The sequence below is a fragment of the Hermetia illucens genome, chromosome 3 (genome assembly GCF_905115235.1).
Source record: "Hermetia illucens chromosome 3, iHerIll2.2.curated.20191125, whole genome shotgun sequence".
Taxonomy (NCBI): domain Eukaryota; kingdom Metazoa; phylum Arthropoda; class Insecta; order Diptera; family Stratiomyidae; genus Hermetia; species Hermetia illucens.
Genome location: NC_051851.1, coordinates 62,075,361 through 62,092,885, shown reverse-complemented (window position 1 = coordinate 62,092,885; position 17,525 = coordinate 62,075,361). Strand labels below are relative to the sequence as shown.

The 17,525-nt window shown below is 42.4% G+C and overlaps 1 protein-coding gene across 2 annotated transcripts; it reads left to right on the top strand.

Annotated features, from left to right (window-relative positions):
* Nucleotides 1-210: 210 nt before the first annotated feature.
* On the top strand, nucleotides 211-16,375 carry LOC119651887 (eIF-2-alpha kinase GCN2). Of its 2 annotated transcripts, XM_038055709.1 has the most exons (17): nucleotides 212-444; nucleotides 549-712; nucleotides 771-906; nucleotides 965-1,337; nucleotides 5,397-5,503; nucleotides 5,706-6,025; nucleotides 6,082-6,319; nucleotides 6,410-6,592; nucleotides 6,651-6,769; nucleotides 6,874-7,068; nucleotides 7,127-7,335; nucleotides 7,400-7,530; nucleotides 13,678-13,836; nucleotides 13,901-14,158; nucleotides 14,219-14,956; nucleotides 15,020-15,921; nucleotides 16,018-16,375. In XM_038055709.1, exons 1-17 carry the CDS (start codon nucleotides 388-390, stop codon nucleotides 16,145-16,147), a joined length of 4,419 nt encoding a protein of 1,472 aa, XP_037911637.1. In that variant the 5' UTR covers nucleotides 212-387; the 3' UTR covers nucleotides 16,148-16,375. The 2 variants fall into 2 exon arrangements, with proteins under 2 accessions (XP_037911636.1, XP_037911637.1); XM_038055708.1 differs by having other exon boundaries at nucleotides 211-444; nucleotides 5,419-6,025.
* Nucleotides 16,376-17,525: the final 1,150 nt, after the last annotated feature.

Genomic DNA, 17,525 nt, shown 5'->3' with positions numbered 1-17,525 from the left:
GTTTTAACTGATTGAATGGAAGAGCATCCCAAGGTTGACTTTAAAATTAAGCAAGATATAAATCTGAACTTTCTCCCCTCTGATCCACTTGAAATTACGGAAAACTTGTCAATGCACCTAATTGCGACGTACGTCTAGCATGTCCAGTTATCCCCGCATTTCGCTACATTTTCGACCAGATTGGTCGGCTGTCAAGCGGCCGCTTCGCAGGCCAGTGCAAACGTGTTTTTTGCGACCTGACAGCCGTGCGACGGGAGAGCGAAAGCATAAACAGAATTCAATTCCAATTGGAGCGAAATCTACCGAATTTACTGAATTGAAAAGTTGTCGATCGGATGCGGAAATGAGGCCGCTGTGAAGTGCAGCACCTTCGATTGCGTGACGGAAATGGCTTCGAAAGAGACCATACGGGATCGGCAAAATAGCGAACTCGAAGTGATTAAGGTGAGTGCGGCGATACGCGTATTTTCCGCTATTTAACTGATTTTTGGGGATGCTCCCGCGAGGGCTTAGTTTTTGCTAATTTGTGTTGACCATTTGCCTTTTAGTCAATTTACGGCCCGGACGTTGAGGACTTGCGTGACAACTCGGACGGATGGAAGCCTCTTGACCTGCGGATTCATTTGACGCCGCTGAAAGGCTCTTCGGGCGACCAGAAAGTTCACGTTTGGACCAAATTGCACGTGACATGCCCTAACAAGTATCCAAAAGTGTAAGTTTCTCGTCCACTATTTTATCTGGCGGTCAAGATTTCACCCCCTCCTACTTAGGGTTCCTAAAATTTCACTCGAGGAGACAAAGGGCATATCCGACTCTTTGATTGAGGAATTGCTACAAGAACTTCAGAAGCAGGCGGCATCGCTGAAAGGAGAGGTGATGATATGGGACTTGGCGCAGACAGTTCAGGTACTTTGTTCGCTTTAGATCCGGCTTTTTAGTCTACTTAAAATACGTTTCCCGCCAGGGGTTCCTCCACAAACACAACAAACCAAGCCTGAGCTTCTACGACCAAATGCTCCAGCAAAGGCAAATGCGCGAGCAGGAGATGCTCAACCAACAGAAGTTGAAGGAAACCGAAGAACAGGAGAATCTACGTGAGATGATTGAGAAGCGGAAGGAGGTGTTCAAGAACGAACGAAAAAGGCGGGAACCACGTCGCAGCATCAGTGAATCGAATGCGGACAAACGGCGGCAGCAGAGTTCCTCCGAAAGTTCTGAGAACTCGTCTCCCTACTACCGAGGGCATTGCTACCCTAACAAGTGCTCGGACCATCGCAACAGCGACATGCTCTACTTCCCAAAGGTTGGCAGGCAGATCCGCAGGGGCTGTTGCTTGGGTAAGATTTTCTCTATATACGTGTCGTCATTATTGCATGTAGGGGTGCCATCCAAGTACCCACCAAGTAGCTAAGGACGAAGGCAGATAGAAGCTCACTTTCCCTTGATAAGATAAAACTGGAGCATCTAGAATGTGCTGCCATCGCTTCCGCAACAGTTATCAATATCAATTGGCATAAGTAATCGGTTCGCTGATAAGACACTTGTTGATGTGTTATTTTGATGCGAGTGACAAATTGGGTGCTTATTGGGCGACTGTTAGCACATAAATAGTGCAATTAGTGGAGCATATCCAAGAGTAAATTCATAGTAAATGGAGGCGTCTGTTGATCACGTGTTTTCGATCACGCATGTCAAGGGCACCCTTAGACAAACCGAAATTGTCCTTCAAACACTCACTTCCGAACTTTCTCAATAATTCCATGTTGGCCGAGCGCCAAAGATTGGACATTTTTCTAATTTTTCCCGCGTAGTCAATTAAGTGAAACTATAAATAGCAATTGTTGTGTTGTTTCGAGATAATTTTGATAGAAGACAGTATGTGCGAATATCTCTGCATTGGAACTTATCTTTGGTGATTGATTGATGTTTGTCGTTGCACTTCACTGTTGCTTTATTTTAATTTAAATGTACTATTGAGCTTTCACTCTTCATTGTTAGGAAAATGAACGGTAATTTGAGAGATTATGAGATTTGAGATCCAGCCTGATCTGACCAGGGCTGTGAGCAGAGGTATACCCCAAGGTATCGCTATCTCTCCGGCGTTCTAGTTGTCAGTGGTGGAGGAAATTGTGTGCATATTGCACAAGAACAGGGTGGAGATACCGGACCTTAAAGGACAAATATTGGTTCATTCCTCTGAAGTAATGCATCTGGGTGTAAGCCTGATCCGAAGCTAATTTGGGCTGTTAAGGGGTTTATGAAGGTCTTCTACGCCTGCACCGTACGATTGTGTAGTGGCAGGTGTTGAGCAAAAAGTATAACTGAAGAAAGCCTAATAGGATTCAAAAGAACGCGTGTCCAGGTATTACTGTGGCTCTGTAGTCCTGCCCGGCAGATGTTCTCAATGTACTCTTATGCCTCCTTCCCCTAGACCTCCATATTAAAACCACGATATGGTCTGCAGTACTACCTATGGCCATATTAAAATTCCAGATGAAATACCTCGGGAAATCTGGACATTCCAGATGGGCTACGCCAAATGCATGCCGAACTCCACGAAAAACTTTCCCGTGGGCCTAGAAGATTCTATACAGGCGATTCAATTCTCAGTGCATTGATCCAAAATTTATGGTGAAGAAAAATCGTTGTATATTTTCGACCGGACTGGAACTGGAAACAGTGGTGGAAGATCTCAACAAAAGTTATCATTGACGCATATGCATAATCTCCTACATTTGTGCCAATAGGCCTACCGTGCAGGAGTGTCAACCGAAACTGCTCTGTATCAGCTAATGGATGTATTACGGGATGCCAAAGAAACAAAACAAATAGCACTTTGTGCGGTTTTCGATATCGAGGGAGCATTCGATAGCACATCGCACACAGAGATACAAGATGCCCTGATCGGCAAGGGAGTGGAAAACACCCTGGCTGTCTGGATGGACACAATGTTAGGAACAAACTTTACATCTTGTCATGAATATTACTTAAGGTTGTCCACAGAGCGGGGTACTATCATCGCTTATGTGGAGTATGGCATTGGATGCGCTCCTCCTATGTGAATCCAAACTGGACAAAGGGTTACTAGTGACTGGAGGAAGGTGCAGGTAGGCGCAGCTGCGCATCAACCCAGCCAAAACCACGTAAGGTTGATTAGGTTACATGGCATGGGGGTAAAACCTCAAGGTAAAATATTTGCATGTCGAAAAGCTACGAAGGCTCTTATGGCTTGCAGGTAGGCGCAGATACTACTACGTAGATACTACTTTGGGTATACACTGCAATAGTAAGGCCTATGATTACCTATGGGGCGGTAATCTGGACAAAAAAAACTGAACTCAGCATCACAACCAGAGAGACTGGCTTGAGTGTGCATCAGTGGGGCAAGGAGGATAATCCCAACGGCATCCCTGGAGATCTGAGATTAATTCCCCTCCATCTGTACATACAGTTACAGGCAAAGAGGGCAATCTTCAGGATGGCCGGGAGTATCAGGAAGACGGAGAGCTGCCTAAATCGAATGAAGATTAAGATTCTTTCCAGGCAGTACCCCGAATTATTGACTCAAAGGGATAACACGACAACGAGGTTTCACTTCAATAAGAAGGTTGAAACACGTTGAAATAACAGGACAAACTGGGAGAGCGTGGCTGTGACATACGGTTTAAACCAGCAATTGATTACTTGGTACACTGACGTATTTCTCATAGCAGAGAGAGAGCGGGTGCCGGGGTCATTGGTTCAAGGAAAATGTACTTTGAAGCACATTAGCATATTTCTGGCGGAAATATACATCATGTCTATGATGTTGGGTTGGAAGGCAATGAGGCAGCGGAGGAACTAGCCAGGAAGGGAGCAGGGACGCTTCTACATGGACCAGAACCCTTCTGTGGAATCGGAAACTATACCGTTATAGTGTGTTAGTACCGTGTATGTGCGCTACCTGGTTGCGAACATGTGGCATTGCGCAGTTGTTTACGGCTTGTCACATAGGATGGAGAGACACACGCAAGAAAATCGTCGACGCGGCCTCGACACACCAATACATTACCCATATGGGTTACGGTCCCTACTTCAAAGATACACAATGATATTCCGTGTCCTTTTGTCTCTGGATTTGCTCCTCTTGTATGTAGTCTTCTTTCTGTGGACTTTCCGACCAGGGCAGAGTGGAAGACTTCACCGACAGATCAAAGATGGTTTGTTTAATTATTGAAGGAGTTTTTTTTTGGATACACGCAGTGTAGCCGAATCGTACAGTCTTCTAGAATTCGCCAGTATATTCCAAGCAGAAATACTGGCAATATAGGAAGTCTAGGCTAGGGTGTGATCGGAGGCGCAAGCGTAACATAGCACGCTCAACATTCTGGGTGGCACACTTAAGATCTGCCTCCTCAAGGTTCGCGGTAATAGGAACATAGAGATAAATGAACGGGCGGACTGACCAGACAGATACAAGATACGGTGGTTTGCACGGGGCACTGGGCCATAGGGGATCATGCCGCAGACACGGCGTACCCCACAGGTCGCATTGCCGAAGCTGCGGAGGGGAGGGAGAAGCAAGGCACTTCTTTTGCGATGTCTCTAGCTGAAGCTGAGCCGGACACTAGGTAAACCATTCTTTGATGACCTTAGAGAGATCTCTATCTGCAAGGTAGAAGAACTGCCTTCATTCGGGAATGTAACCAGCTGGCTCTGACGATCTGAGCCGGCTGAACTTTGTCCCCTTGCTCTTACCGCACCAGTCTAGATTTTAGGAATGTGGATCTCATTGCTACAATCACTTCAGAGGTTCTTTTCTTGTCTCTGTCCAAATTCAGAAACACACTAGGCTTAATAACAAGAATGAACTCTTTATTTTTGTAACCTTGCTTGCACTTTTATTTAAATTTAATTTTAAAAGTAATTCTAGTTTAATTCGAATTAACCAACTGGTCTCCATGCGGGATCTCCCTCGACTACTACTAATCCCGTGAAAGATCACATTTTTGAATGTTTGAATCTGATTCTCAGGTCATGAGACTGCTTCATCATTTTACTTCGCTGCGCTCATAATCTCCAAAAGGTCAGAAATGGATCTAGGCAATTTTTAAATTCATTTGTGGGTGTTACTTGCCTAGTTGAGCTGAGCTGTATTTGCTCCTCTTAAAACTTAAAGTGAAGTTGTGCCCCTAACGACAAAATTACTTAAAATATAATTACTAGGAGAGGAACTTCTCTCTCCACCTTACTGTATAGATTGCCACTTTATCTTATTACATTTGCCGATGCAAATAACTTTCATTGGCGCCTCCTACTGCTTTACTTAAGAGGAGTTTAGTGTTTATCTAACGTAAGCACATATAGCGCTAACGAATTAAAACTTAATTATTCTATTCTACTTTCCTGAACATTAGACACAACTCTAAATTATTTTAGGGCACTCACAAAAAGGCTACGTCGCTTACTCTGGAATCGACGTCGACACCGGGCAGCTTCTTTACGTTGCGGAATGGAATATAAAGTATGCACACATTGAACAAAAGTACAATCCGAACAATGCAAATGATCAGAAACTATCGTCAACTGCCAAAGTTGACGATTTCATTAACGACATCGAGAAACAAATTTCCAATTTATCTCTCATACGCCACAAGAATCTCATTCATTACGAGTGTGTAATGTGTATGAAAAAGAAAGACGGCTTATACGTTTATCTTGTGCAGGACTTTGTTTTGGGCACCAGTATTAGTAGCATTACATCATCGCTAGGATGGTGTGCCGAGGGTGCAAGCATGGTGGCGAAAGGAGTTCTTGAGGCCTTATTATACCTTCACAATAATGGAGTATCGCATGACCACCTGAATGATACAACCGTTTTCATGGACAATACTGGCACGATACGATGTACTGATTTCTCGGCAGTTCAGAATCTTCTGGATTTAAACGGAGAACAAAAGACTGACAAAGATTTACCCGCACTGGGAGCCCTTATAGAGTCCCTAATGCCAACCCAACCCCCGGAAATGAGAGATTTTATTGATAAGTAAGATATTTTTGTCTATTTGGTATACCAAAAAATTAACTTGAGTTTTGATTAAGGTGCAAATCAGACAGAACCTTATCTGCATCGGATCTTCTCGAGCATCCCTTCTTACGGCCGTCCTTGTTTAGTGAAGCGAAAGCAAAAATAACGCAAGTTGCTGCAAACCAAAATGAAAATAAAACTTTAGCTCCATTATTTACGCAACCATCGTTAACGGGTACACACTCAAGACTTCATACTGAATTTGAGGTTTTGCAGTGGCTGGGTAAGGGCGCTTTTGGTGATGTTCTCAAGGTAATATAATGTTGAACTTGCATTTATCGGCAATCGCAAGAAATTAATTTACAAAAATTCAATTAATTGAAAGTATATTTCCTGTTCAAGGTCCGAAATATTTTGGACAATCGAGAATACGCAATCAAACGTATACCATTGCCAGCCAGAAGTCGTCAATTGTATCGAAAAATGACCAGAGAAGTCGAAGTTTTATCACGGCTTAACCATGAAAATGTCGTTCGTTACTTTAACAGTTGGATAGAGATTACAACTACCTCAGACTTGGAAGACGTAAGTTCAATTAGAGTAAGTTGCTTAAGAAAATTTCACCTATCCATTTCAACTTCAGGATAAATTTGGTGGAAGCGACTGGTCCTGCAGTCAGGAAAGTTATCGGAAACCAACAAATCAAGTTGTAAATGCCATTGAGTCGTCTGTTGCTAGCGATAGTTCCAGCATTGGTTTCATGTAAGATTTCAGATTTCTTTTCTTCTTTGCCTTTGTCCCGTTCGGTACCGAGATCGGCTCATCTAGATTTGTATATATTAATTTAGAGAATACTTTTTGAACAGGCAAAATTTAGATGATTCTGATTCTGATGGTATTGAGTTTGTTGATTCCAATGGTGAAGTTGCCGTTTACGAAGACGATGAAGATGACTCGGATGAAAGGACGGAGGAAGATCCCCAAAAGAAAACTGTTTCACCGAGACCCGTGATCCAGGTCATGTATATTCAAATGGAATTTTGTGAGAAGTTTACTTTGCGGTAGTTATGCCAAAGCCAATAACTGGGAGGTAGCAATTCACAAATACTCAACTTTCAGCGCTGCGATCGATGAGAATCTCTATGAAAATACAGAACGTGTGTGGCGGCTTTTTCGGGAAATTGCTGAAGGACTGGCGCATATGCATCAACAAGGGATGATTCATCGGGATTTAAAGCCAGTGAATATTTTCTTGGATTCTCGTGACCAAATCAAAATTGGTGACTTCGGTCTAGCTACAACCAGTTTTCTGGCACTGCAGAGTCAAGGTTTGAGTACAGAAAGCGATTTCTATTTCATTGCTCTATTTATTTTTTCCGAACACTTCTTCAGAACATCAACAGCAAGCGCACACTATTCCTCAGGCCATTGAATCTGGAACTGGTACCGGAAAGGTGGGAACAACGCTCTATGTAGCTCCTGAATTGACGGGAAAAGCATCAAAATCTGTTTATAATCAGAAAGTGAGTATTTTATGTTATTACTTGCGTAAAAAAATGATACAGGCCGTCAATCTATCCCTCTTGATCGACAATAATAAGAGTACACTTATTATTGTCGTCCTTATGATGCCTTCATATATAACTAAAGAAAACAACATTGACGTTGCCTAAAAATTACAATTACAAGCCTGTTTAAACAGGGGAGGTTTTCAATGATCTCTATCAGATTCGATGTGTGATCATCACCATAATTCTGTGCATCTGTGTGTTTTCTCACGAACCTGATTCGACTGACTATTAAGAACAGGTTTATTGTTGGAAGCCGCTACCGTAAAATGTTCTGCAGTTGAGAGGCGGCTAACAATCACAGCACACACAAGCACTCAAGCTTTTTATTAGATCAATTGTACTATCCCCCTAAAATGGTCACCCGACTGCGGCGTTTGCAGGCTTTTGCGAATGTGTGACCATCCTCCAGAGATATATGGGGCGGAGAATCTTCGTTAAAGAGAATCTTACCGTGGTATTTTCGTTTGAGATCAGAATAGCTGCATATAGCTGCGAACCATTTGGCACTGGCTGCATTTGATTTTGAGCTTTTTAATTCATTCAGTGACAGCGGGCTGAGTTGTCATGGCATATTCATTTGTCTTTAGCGAACTCAACTGATTGCAGCAGAAAATTTTGAGTTGAGATTTTCTCAAATTACAATCGCTTCTATAATTTCGTCCCTTCCAGACGCACATAGTGCTGAATTTTCATTCAACATTTTTACTCCACTTTTCAAAACTTTCAAATTGACAGCAACTGCCACGACGACCCATCAGCAGACATGCGTCTTCCCGAGCTAAGTGTAATTGTCTCTGGAGGAGTAGCAAGCGTCGCGAGCGGTAATTAAAACGCGGCCTATGAAGTGCAGGACAGTCTCTTCCTCTTCTCCACATTCACTACATATAGCGGAGACTACCAGGTACTTACCAAGGTTCTAGCCTTATCCGGTGGCGCTGATTGGAACGCGAAGTTAGAAGTGCTGCTTCGGCTCGTCCGTTAAAAACCGGGTCCCAATTGGATGTGTTCCCACTTGAATAAGTGGCGAATCTGAGTTTAGACTTTTAACTGATTCCCTAGAGGATCTTCCTTACTAACCTCCCTCACCATGGCAAAGTAGATAATCATCGACGGAACTATACTGGGTTAGAAGATAATGAGGCTGCGGATGAACAGGAAGGGAGCATGCCGTTAAATTGATGAAATTCCTTCTAGAATTGGGAAGGTGTTTATTATATTAAGGGAAGAAGAGGTTGAGGTTGAAGGAACTATGCTGGACGAAATTACCAGGAATGGAACAATCCAGTGTTGCTCATTGTAAAATATGAAGCAAAGCGCTCGCAGTGTTGTTTAAACTTTATCAAGAAGAACATTATGGTTATATTGGCACAAGTGATTGCAAGATAAAAGACCATTTGGGGAAGTTTGGCATATCTGTGGACAATGTTTGTAGATTCTGTGAAAACAACATAAAACGTAACTACACCTATAACAGCTGTCATTATAGTACTTATAACGGCTGCTATAACAGTAAGAGAACTGTATTACCAAGTGCATCTAAAATATTTGGAGACCATTTGTTTTTTGTTAAGAGGATGACTTCTTTCTTGAAAATTCTATTTTCTTTCAATGGTTTTTCGAAGCAACAGGTCCAGACTGAAGTCTGAAAGTGGTAAACGACGTTTTTACAATATAGATTGCTTTTTAAAAGCTGATGTTGATGTCGTTAGCTACAATTGAGTGTCAGCGTCATCTCACAGTTCTTACTAAAATTTCTCTATTTGTTTCAGTTTACAATTCTTTTTCGCGATTTTTTTAAGCATGTCCAAGAATATAGTTGTCTATGTCTAATTTCAATTCATCAAATTTGACGTTTAGATCACCTTTACACAAATCCTAATTTCTTCCAAGTAATGGTTTACTCGTATATCTTCCCTGAGAGATATTTTTGCGTTTTCCTTATGCCTTAATTTTGCTGGTTTGCAGCTTGTTCCTGCTGATATTCCCTTCAACTTTTGTTATTTGTCCGATCTTGTTGTTTTGTTTCTTTCTATTTTTTCCATTCCTCATTTTGGTTAATGATGTTTGTCCTCGTTAAAATTAGGTTCAGCGGCGTCAACTCTCCTCTAAATTTCTCAATGCTATATTTTGCGGCTTACGCGCTACCACTTATATTATAGTTATGTGCCCGAAGGTGTGGTAAGGCATTCCTTTTGGATGATTTTCCTGTCACTGACACCAAATATACTATAGAAATGCTCTTTAATTTCTCCAGCTTCGAAACCCAAGGATTGGGGTAAGTTAGGTGGTAGAACCAGCTTGGGTGTCTTCAAAACATAGTTGGCGTGGAGAACTGACTTTCACGCAATTGTAAAAAGTCATGGACGAACTATTAAAGTTGGCAAGATTTAAGAAATCTGAAGCAGGTTGAATCATGAGCTGCTAACGGTAAGCCCGCCCTTCTTCTTGAGCCTTTGTCGTTGGTAGTGAACACAGCTAAATTGGGTTTGGCATCAACGGTGGTTGGGAATTATTGAAATCGGTTGTCAGTTGTTTTCCGCAGATTTCCCCGTGCTGCATCATCCATATCTGGACACGCTAATTTGTTTCTTTGCTATGATACGAGCCGGTTTTGAGGTATTTGCCAAACTTATTATTCTGTTTTTAGGATTGCGGTCAGTAACTTAACTCAATGGACGGTTTCCTCTGGTACTGCCACAGTGCATACCAAAAGATGTAATGGGGCACGATGGGTCAAATATCTTCTCTATGCATTTTTGAAAAATGCGTTCCGAAACTTTGGTATCAAATAAAAGCCAGTTTCAATATGCAATCGCACTTCAACTTTCAACTCTTTCATTCACTTGAATACGTCCTCAACTTCAGTTGGGCGGATTAGTAGAATTATGATACTGTCGGCAAGCAATGTTTATGCAAGGGGTAGATGAGGTAGGTGCGTAGGTATCAGTGGATGCTGCGAGTAGTCATTGTGCTGCGCCGTTTTGATGCCACAAAGTCCTAGTATTCAAATTCGGTGCAAATCTTCAGAGCCAGCCCGTAGCAATTACGAACTCTGCAACTAGAGATTTATTTGAGATTCCCGGAGAATTGTTTATCTAGCGCCGAGGCTGGTTGCATGGTCCCCTAAAGGCCTACAAATTACTGTAATCCTGCAACTTGCACGGGTCTGGCGAATCCTGGAATACTGTACGACTCGGTTAGACAGTGTATATCCGAAAAAAAAAACCGCACCGACTCACACCTTCGATTCATTAGTAACATCTGCACACGCAGTTATTTGCATTGCAACCTCCTATTGGGCTTTTTGCTAAGTGCATGCCATCATATAATCAGATCGTACTTTAGGAGGATAGAATGAGTACGGCTGGGTACATCCAGAGAACTATCCTCGGCCGAGAACCCGATTTCTTAACAAACGTCCTCTTGCAGGCATAAATAAACCTTCTTAACCCTCATCACGGATCGCATTCAGATGCTTTACATTGAAGGAAAGTTCCAATTTGTGTCTATTTAGCCGCGTGAGGTGAATTCCGGGTATTCGTGCTTGAAATCAACCCCGTATTAGTTGGATTGATGCCGAGTCCGCATCTTGTAGCCCACATGTACTCCTTTCCCAACGACCTTTCCATGATTTCATTCATAACGGAGGAAATATTCTTGACACCAATATCACTAGATCATCCGCATATGCCACCACCTTCTCCCCGCTCCTGTCCAATATCAGTAGAAGTTCATTCATCACTGTCAATCAGACAGACTATATTGGTCAAGTGGTTACTTCCCAGATCTGATTGGATAACGCAGGTTGAAAGCATGGATTCTATCGAATGCATAAGAAACCCTTTCAATTATATTCTGGTTAGAACCTTCTTGATGACTTTGGTATATCTGAACTTCTTTGTTGAATGCTGTCTCTATATGCAGGAAGACAGTTAGATAACGCTTATAGTGTGGCAATCGATCAACCGTACTAATTATTTCGTAAAGAGCGGCTTCTGCGTATTTGACTTTGAGGTAGGCGCACTAACACTGGCTAAATGGATGTTCAGGAAAGAGGTGAGGCTGATTGGCCGCGCCTGCTCACTTTCAGTATGAAAACCAAGGGCAAGCACTCTAAAAGCGCGGTGCGTTCCGAACGAAATACATCTGCTAAATCTACGAACCATGGCACAACCCTTTACTACTCGTTTTGAGAATGATGGGGTCCTAAGTCGGCATCAACTTAATGCTGGACCGGACCAAATGGGGAGCAACTTACTCTCTCTTTCCTGGTCCACGGACCCCTCGCTTAGGGCTTGCACCCAAACTTTAAAAAAAAAAGTCAAGCGACGACAGCTTTACGGTTTCTTACCAGGGCAGAGGCAAATCGTCAGACGCTGCCTCTCCTCCGCCCTGGGAGCAGCGTGACCGTAGCGGCTCGCAGATGTTGACTGCTCCTTTATATAATTCATAGAACACGACATGCCTACGAATTATATCCCCATTTGGTCCGGTCCAGTATTAAGTTGATGCCGACTTAGGACCTGTCACCCGATTTATTCGGAAACGGCTAGACCGATTGTCACGAAATTTGGCGAGAGCATGTTGTTCCCTTTAAATATAGTAAGTGCCACCTTTTTGTGTCAACTTTAAGGACGGGCTCGCCATACATGTCAATGGAAGATGCGAATTTTTTTTCCCAGAATGTTGAATGTATCAAATGAAAGGGCTCAATTAGTACTTTTCGAAACATATTTGATATCGGGTAAAGCGTAGGAGAGCGATGGCTCAAAATATAACCCCCGAAAAGTGTAACAGGTCTCGTTCTCAAAACCTATCCAACCGAAAAATCTGAAAAAAATCACAGTCGTGCATCTAAACGAAGTCTAGGCCTCAAAATATATGATATCTCGTTCCGATATGGAAACCCCCTTAAGTTCATACTAGAACATACTAGAACACAAAACCTTTATACTTGAAGCGCCAGCTTCCGGTATTCCGACTTGTTTGTTTTTGGCGCTGACGTTGCCACCATGTACTTCGTCTTGCCTTCATTAATGTGCAGTCCGATATCTCGCGCCGCCTGGTTTAAGGTAGACTATAAATCTTGGGTTGTTTTCCCCATAATGTCAATATCGTCAGCGTAGGTCAGTAGTCGGATGGCCTTAGAGGATGGTGCCTCTTGCATTCATATCTGCATCGTGAATCACTTTCTCCAGGGCCCAGGTTAAAGAGGACGCATGATACGCTCGTCTTAGACCGCGGTTGATGTTGAATGGTCTCGAGAGTGATCCTGCTGCTTTTAACTGGCCTCGAACATTGGCGGCTTTGAGGTCGATGAAAAGATGGTGCAACTGATGTCCATATTCCAGTAGTTTTTCCATCGCTAGCCGCAGAGACAAAACTTGATCTTTTGCCGATTTGCCTGAAGTGAAGCCTCTTTGGTATGGGCCAATGATGTTCTCGGCTATTCGACCTAGCAAGATAGTGGATATCTTATAGATGGTACTCAGAAACGTGATATCAGTTTCCTCAGGGGCGCGAAATAGACATTCCAGTGAAAGACAGGATAATAGGAGGCCCGCATAATTTTCACCCTAGATCCGTATAATTTTCACCAACGCTAGATAGTGGATTCTAGATTAGGCCTATGATGGCGCAACCGATCAAGGTGACCTGAACCCATTTCTGAACGGGAAAAAATGACGAATATCGATACTACCCACCTCCCTCCCTACGATTAGATCCATGTTTCTTTGACGCTCATGATGGCCGGTCGTTGCATATGATCAATTTGTCTATTTTCTCCTCCTGAAATCCATTGATACACGTCAACAGTGATTTAGGCCGTAGGACAGCTATCAATGACCACTGTTAAAACGAGTTGATATCATGGTGCATTCAACATTAGTAACTAGTAGTCGCTGGCAGTGTTTATTTCAAAAAGGCATTTGCGCACACGTGATGTTCGCAATCAAATTTTCCTAACAAAAATATGTAAAATCGTTATTCGTACACTAAATATTTGCCCAACATTCTAATAATAACGCTTTGAGTATTCCTCTATTTTTTTTCTATTTTTCATCCTAACTGTGCTTTTCATGAACCCAATTATTAAAGGTTGACATGTATACGCTCGGAATTATCCTCTACGAAATGTGTAACCCGCCGTTTGAGACAGGAATGGAACGTGTAAAAACCATTGTGGGATTACGTAATGAATCGATTATAATTCCAGACAATATGCTTAACGATCCAAAACACAGTAAAACAGTGGAGGTAAGATGAAACGTGATTTTTTTTGGAATAAAAGGATTTTTTATTACTAAATTATTTGAACCAGCTTCTTCGTTGGCTACTCAACCATGACCCGTCACAGAGACCTACTGCTGAGGAGCTTCTCGCTTCCGACTTGGTTCCTGTTGCACAACTCGAGACTAGTGAACTTCATGAACTGCTGCGACATATTCTCGCTAATCCTCAAAGTAAATCCTACAAACATCTCGTAGCGAGGTGTCTGCAGCAAGAATGTGACAAAGTCCTTGAGTTGACATACCATTTGGGACTTGTCACCAAGTCCTCTGTTTTAGAAATAGTTAAGGTAAATAGATAACAACTCCTTCAAATCAAATGGGAAACATTTCATGTTTTTTCTTTTCAGAATAAAGTGATAAATTTATTTCGTAAACATGGTGCCATAGAAATCTCAACGCCTCTTCTTACTCCATTCTCGAAAAACACTTACGTTACCCACAACCCCGTGAAATTAATGACGCATTCGGGTAGTGTGGTGATTCTCCCTAACGATCTCCGTGCTCCTTTCGCCCGGTACATTGCCATGTCAGGAGCCAACATGGTTCGCCGGTACTCAGTAAATCGTGTCTATCGCGAAAAGAAAGTGTTCAACTTCCATCCGAAGCAGAACTACGAATGTGCTTTCGATATCATTACACCGAATCCGGGTAGTCATTTGGTCGATGCGGAGCTTCTATCCGTCGCATATGAAGTGGTTAATGAACTGCCGTTGTTAAAGCAAAAAAATATAAGAATACGAATGAATCACACGAGCCTGCTGCGTGCCATTCTGTTGAATTGTAATGTTCCAACTGAAAAGTACGATGATTTGTTTGAATGCGTTCTGGACTACATAGAGGAGAGGAAATCGAAGTTTCACTTGCATTCGTCACTTTGTTCAATCATAGGAACGTCGAAGTCCAGTGTAACGTTTTTGATGGACTTACTTCTAACTGAATTCACTCTTGGAGGTCCAAAATCCAATCACGATCAGTCATTTCTGAGGAACTTTACTCGTGGAAAAGGTGAAGCAGCGACTTTGGCGAAGTCAGCGTTGAAAGAGTTAGAGCTGGTGGTTGCGTTGGCACAAGCATTGGGTGTATCTGTAAGTGTGTTTACCGTTTCTGTGACTTATCCCATTATTTCAAATATATGCTTTCACTTTTAGTGTCCTATGCAAGTGTACGCGGGACTTCCCATTGGATATAAACGTGCAAGCTCTGGCGGAATTGTATGGCAAATGCTCGGCGATCTCAAGCCAAACCGCACGGCCGGGCAATCAGTTTTCGCAGTTGGTGAACGCTACGATACAATGTTGTTGGAGTATCAAAAGCAAGCACAAACGTGTAACGTATCGATACCACATCGACCTATCAGTGGGGCCGGAATATCCTTCTCTTTGGATAAGCTGGTGTCAGCTGTTGGGAAAAGCTTCGAAGAAGAATGTCGAAGCATTGATGTAGTTGTCTGTGTATCAGGATCCAGGCCTCCTCTGAAAGATGTCGCTCATATTCTTCGCACGTTATGGTGTGCTGGTATTCGTAGCGGCGTAGTTGAAGGGAGTGGACCGGACGAAGCACAAGATCATGCTAAAGATTTAGGTGCCAGCCATTTCATACTGTTTGGTGAATCGGGGTTATTACGCGTACGATCATGGGTTCATGGACGATTTTACGAGCGCAGCGTTGGTCGAAGTGAACTGGTGGAATATATACACCGTATGCTCCGAAGCGATACACATCAACCAACCGATTCTTCGGCGATTCCGTTGGCATCTACTTCATCGGGAAATAATTTAAATCACGCTGTAAACAGTTACATGAATAATATGCCTAATGTAGACGTCTACTTCGTCGGTCCTGAAAAGTTATCTTCAAACATGAGGAGACGGATTGAGAACCAAGTTATTCAACAAATGTTTTCAACGCTACAGCAGTTCGGGAAGAAAGAACACTTTAAGGTGATAATTTCTGAGATACCGTCGGCGGTGGTAAATGCTATAATAGGCGCAGTTAATCCGAGAGTGCTTAAAGAAGAGACTGACAAAGAAATGATGTACGTTTACGAGCGGTAAGTTAATAAATATTTTAAATACTTTCTTTTGCTATACAATACAAGTCACGTACACTCCATTATTTTGAAACCTTTCCTTTTTCTATTTTCCAGATTTCCGAAGCACAAACGTATAATCTTTGACATTTACGATCAGATCGTATTGAGTTTGGGGGCGAAACATAATACACCGATTGTTGCCTTGTATACAACGTCAGAATCCTATTATCGGGTATTCATATGATCGCTCTGCTGAAATGTTGAATTTAATTTTTATTGAAAATAAAAAAAAACTATCGTTCTTAGTTAAATACATAATGTTAGTATTTTTTATAATCTATTGTAACAAAACCAGCATTTTTTTAAGAAACTTTAATTATTTTAAACCTTTTAAGAAAGGAAAAATCTAGTACACCGATTTGTTGTGAAGATAAGACAGTGATATGTATAATAAAAGAAAAGCTCAACATGATTCAATTTATTTTCAATTTTCCGATTTCTGTGGGTGGAAAATGAAGTTGAAATAGTTCGACGCTTCAGTTCGTCCTGACATGGTGTCAACAGAATGTAGATGGACTTCATTCAGATATCACGTTATCAAATTGGACTGCTCGCCCCACTCCTTGGTATGCCTAAGTCTTTACTAACAAAAGCATTCAATTACTAGGGAGCACCGCAGATACATCTCAGTTGAATAGTATCTGTAAATCATCGAGTTACGAATAGAGTGAAGGTTTTTTTGGAGTATCCATGAAAAGCTTTTAAACTTAAGTTGGTGTGGCTGATTCTTCGCCCTTATGTATGTTCCATATTCAGGTTGGCCTTCAATCCAGGTAGTTGACGTCGTCTTATTACGCACGCTCCTCGACAACGGTAGCGGGGGTTTCAAAAATGCTTCCTTTCTCCAATTTGAGCGGGAATTCCAATGATGTAAGCCTAAGCGAGGTTAGATGATGGAACTCTGGAAAGTATTCCTCTTCCTCTTGCGGCAATGTGATTTTATACTGTGCAAAGCCTAGCGTTAACAAATGCAAATCCAGTGCCGGGTTGTTTCTGACTTCTATCGCAGCGCGCGCTATCTTGACTTGAGAGCCGATTTGTGACAGAACTCTGACTGCAAGATTTTAGGTAACATCATAGTTGTAAAGTGCTAGGTTCCAATGGAGACTTCTAATATAGTAGAGAAGAATGCTTTCTTGATATGCACTACAAGGGAGGCTGGGTGATCTGAATGCTCCGACAACACCTTGCTCGGGCATGTGACGGAAAAACATAGTCTTGGCAACCGTGATGATAATGGGGAGAGGTTCGTAGATTTCTGGCACATTGTTGAGCACAGCGCCTGCCATAAGGTCAGTTGGGTTCCAACTGACCGACACCGTACGAGTAATCAGGTCGACCACTTTGCGATCGCCAATACATATAGGAGTTAGTATAGAGTATAGGGTAAGTCTGTAACAAGAGATGCTGACATTGGCCTCGAAAGGAATTACCATCTGATGGTCGTTTACGTTCGCTTGTGTGTAGCATCCGCCACTTCTCGCATGGTTGGGGAGCTGCTACACCTGAAGTTCAACATCGACCGCTTGCATGTTCCAGCTGTCGCTCGATCGTTGTTAAGC

What these genes read in the sequence shown, in the direction of transcription:
- LOC119651887 (XM_038055708.1), top strand. Translation starts at nt 388, where the DNA reads ATGGCTTCGAAAGAGACCATACGGGATCGGCAAAATAGCGAACTCGAA. An exon ending in GCGAACTCGAAGTGATTAAG is followed by an intron (nt 445 to 548) that starts GTGAGTGCGGCG and finishes TTTGCCTTTTAG; the next exon opens with TCAATTTACGGCCCGGACGT. An exon ending in ATGATGTACGTTTACGAGCG is followed by an intron (nt 15,922 to 16,017) that starts GTAAGTTAATAA and finishes TCTATTTTCCAG; the next exon opens with ATTTCCGAAGCACAAACGTA.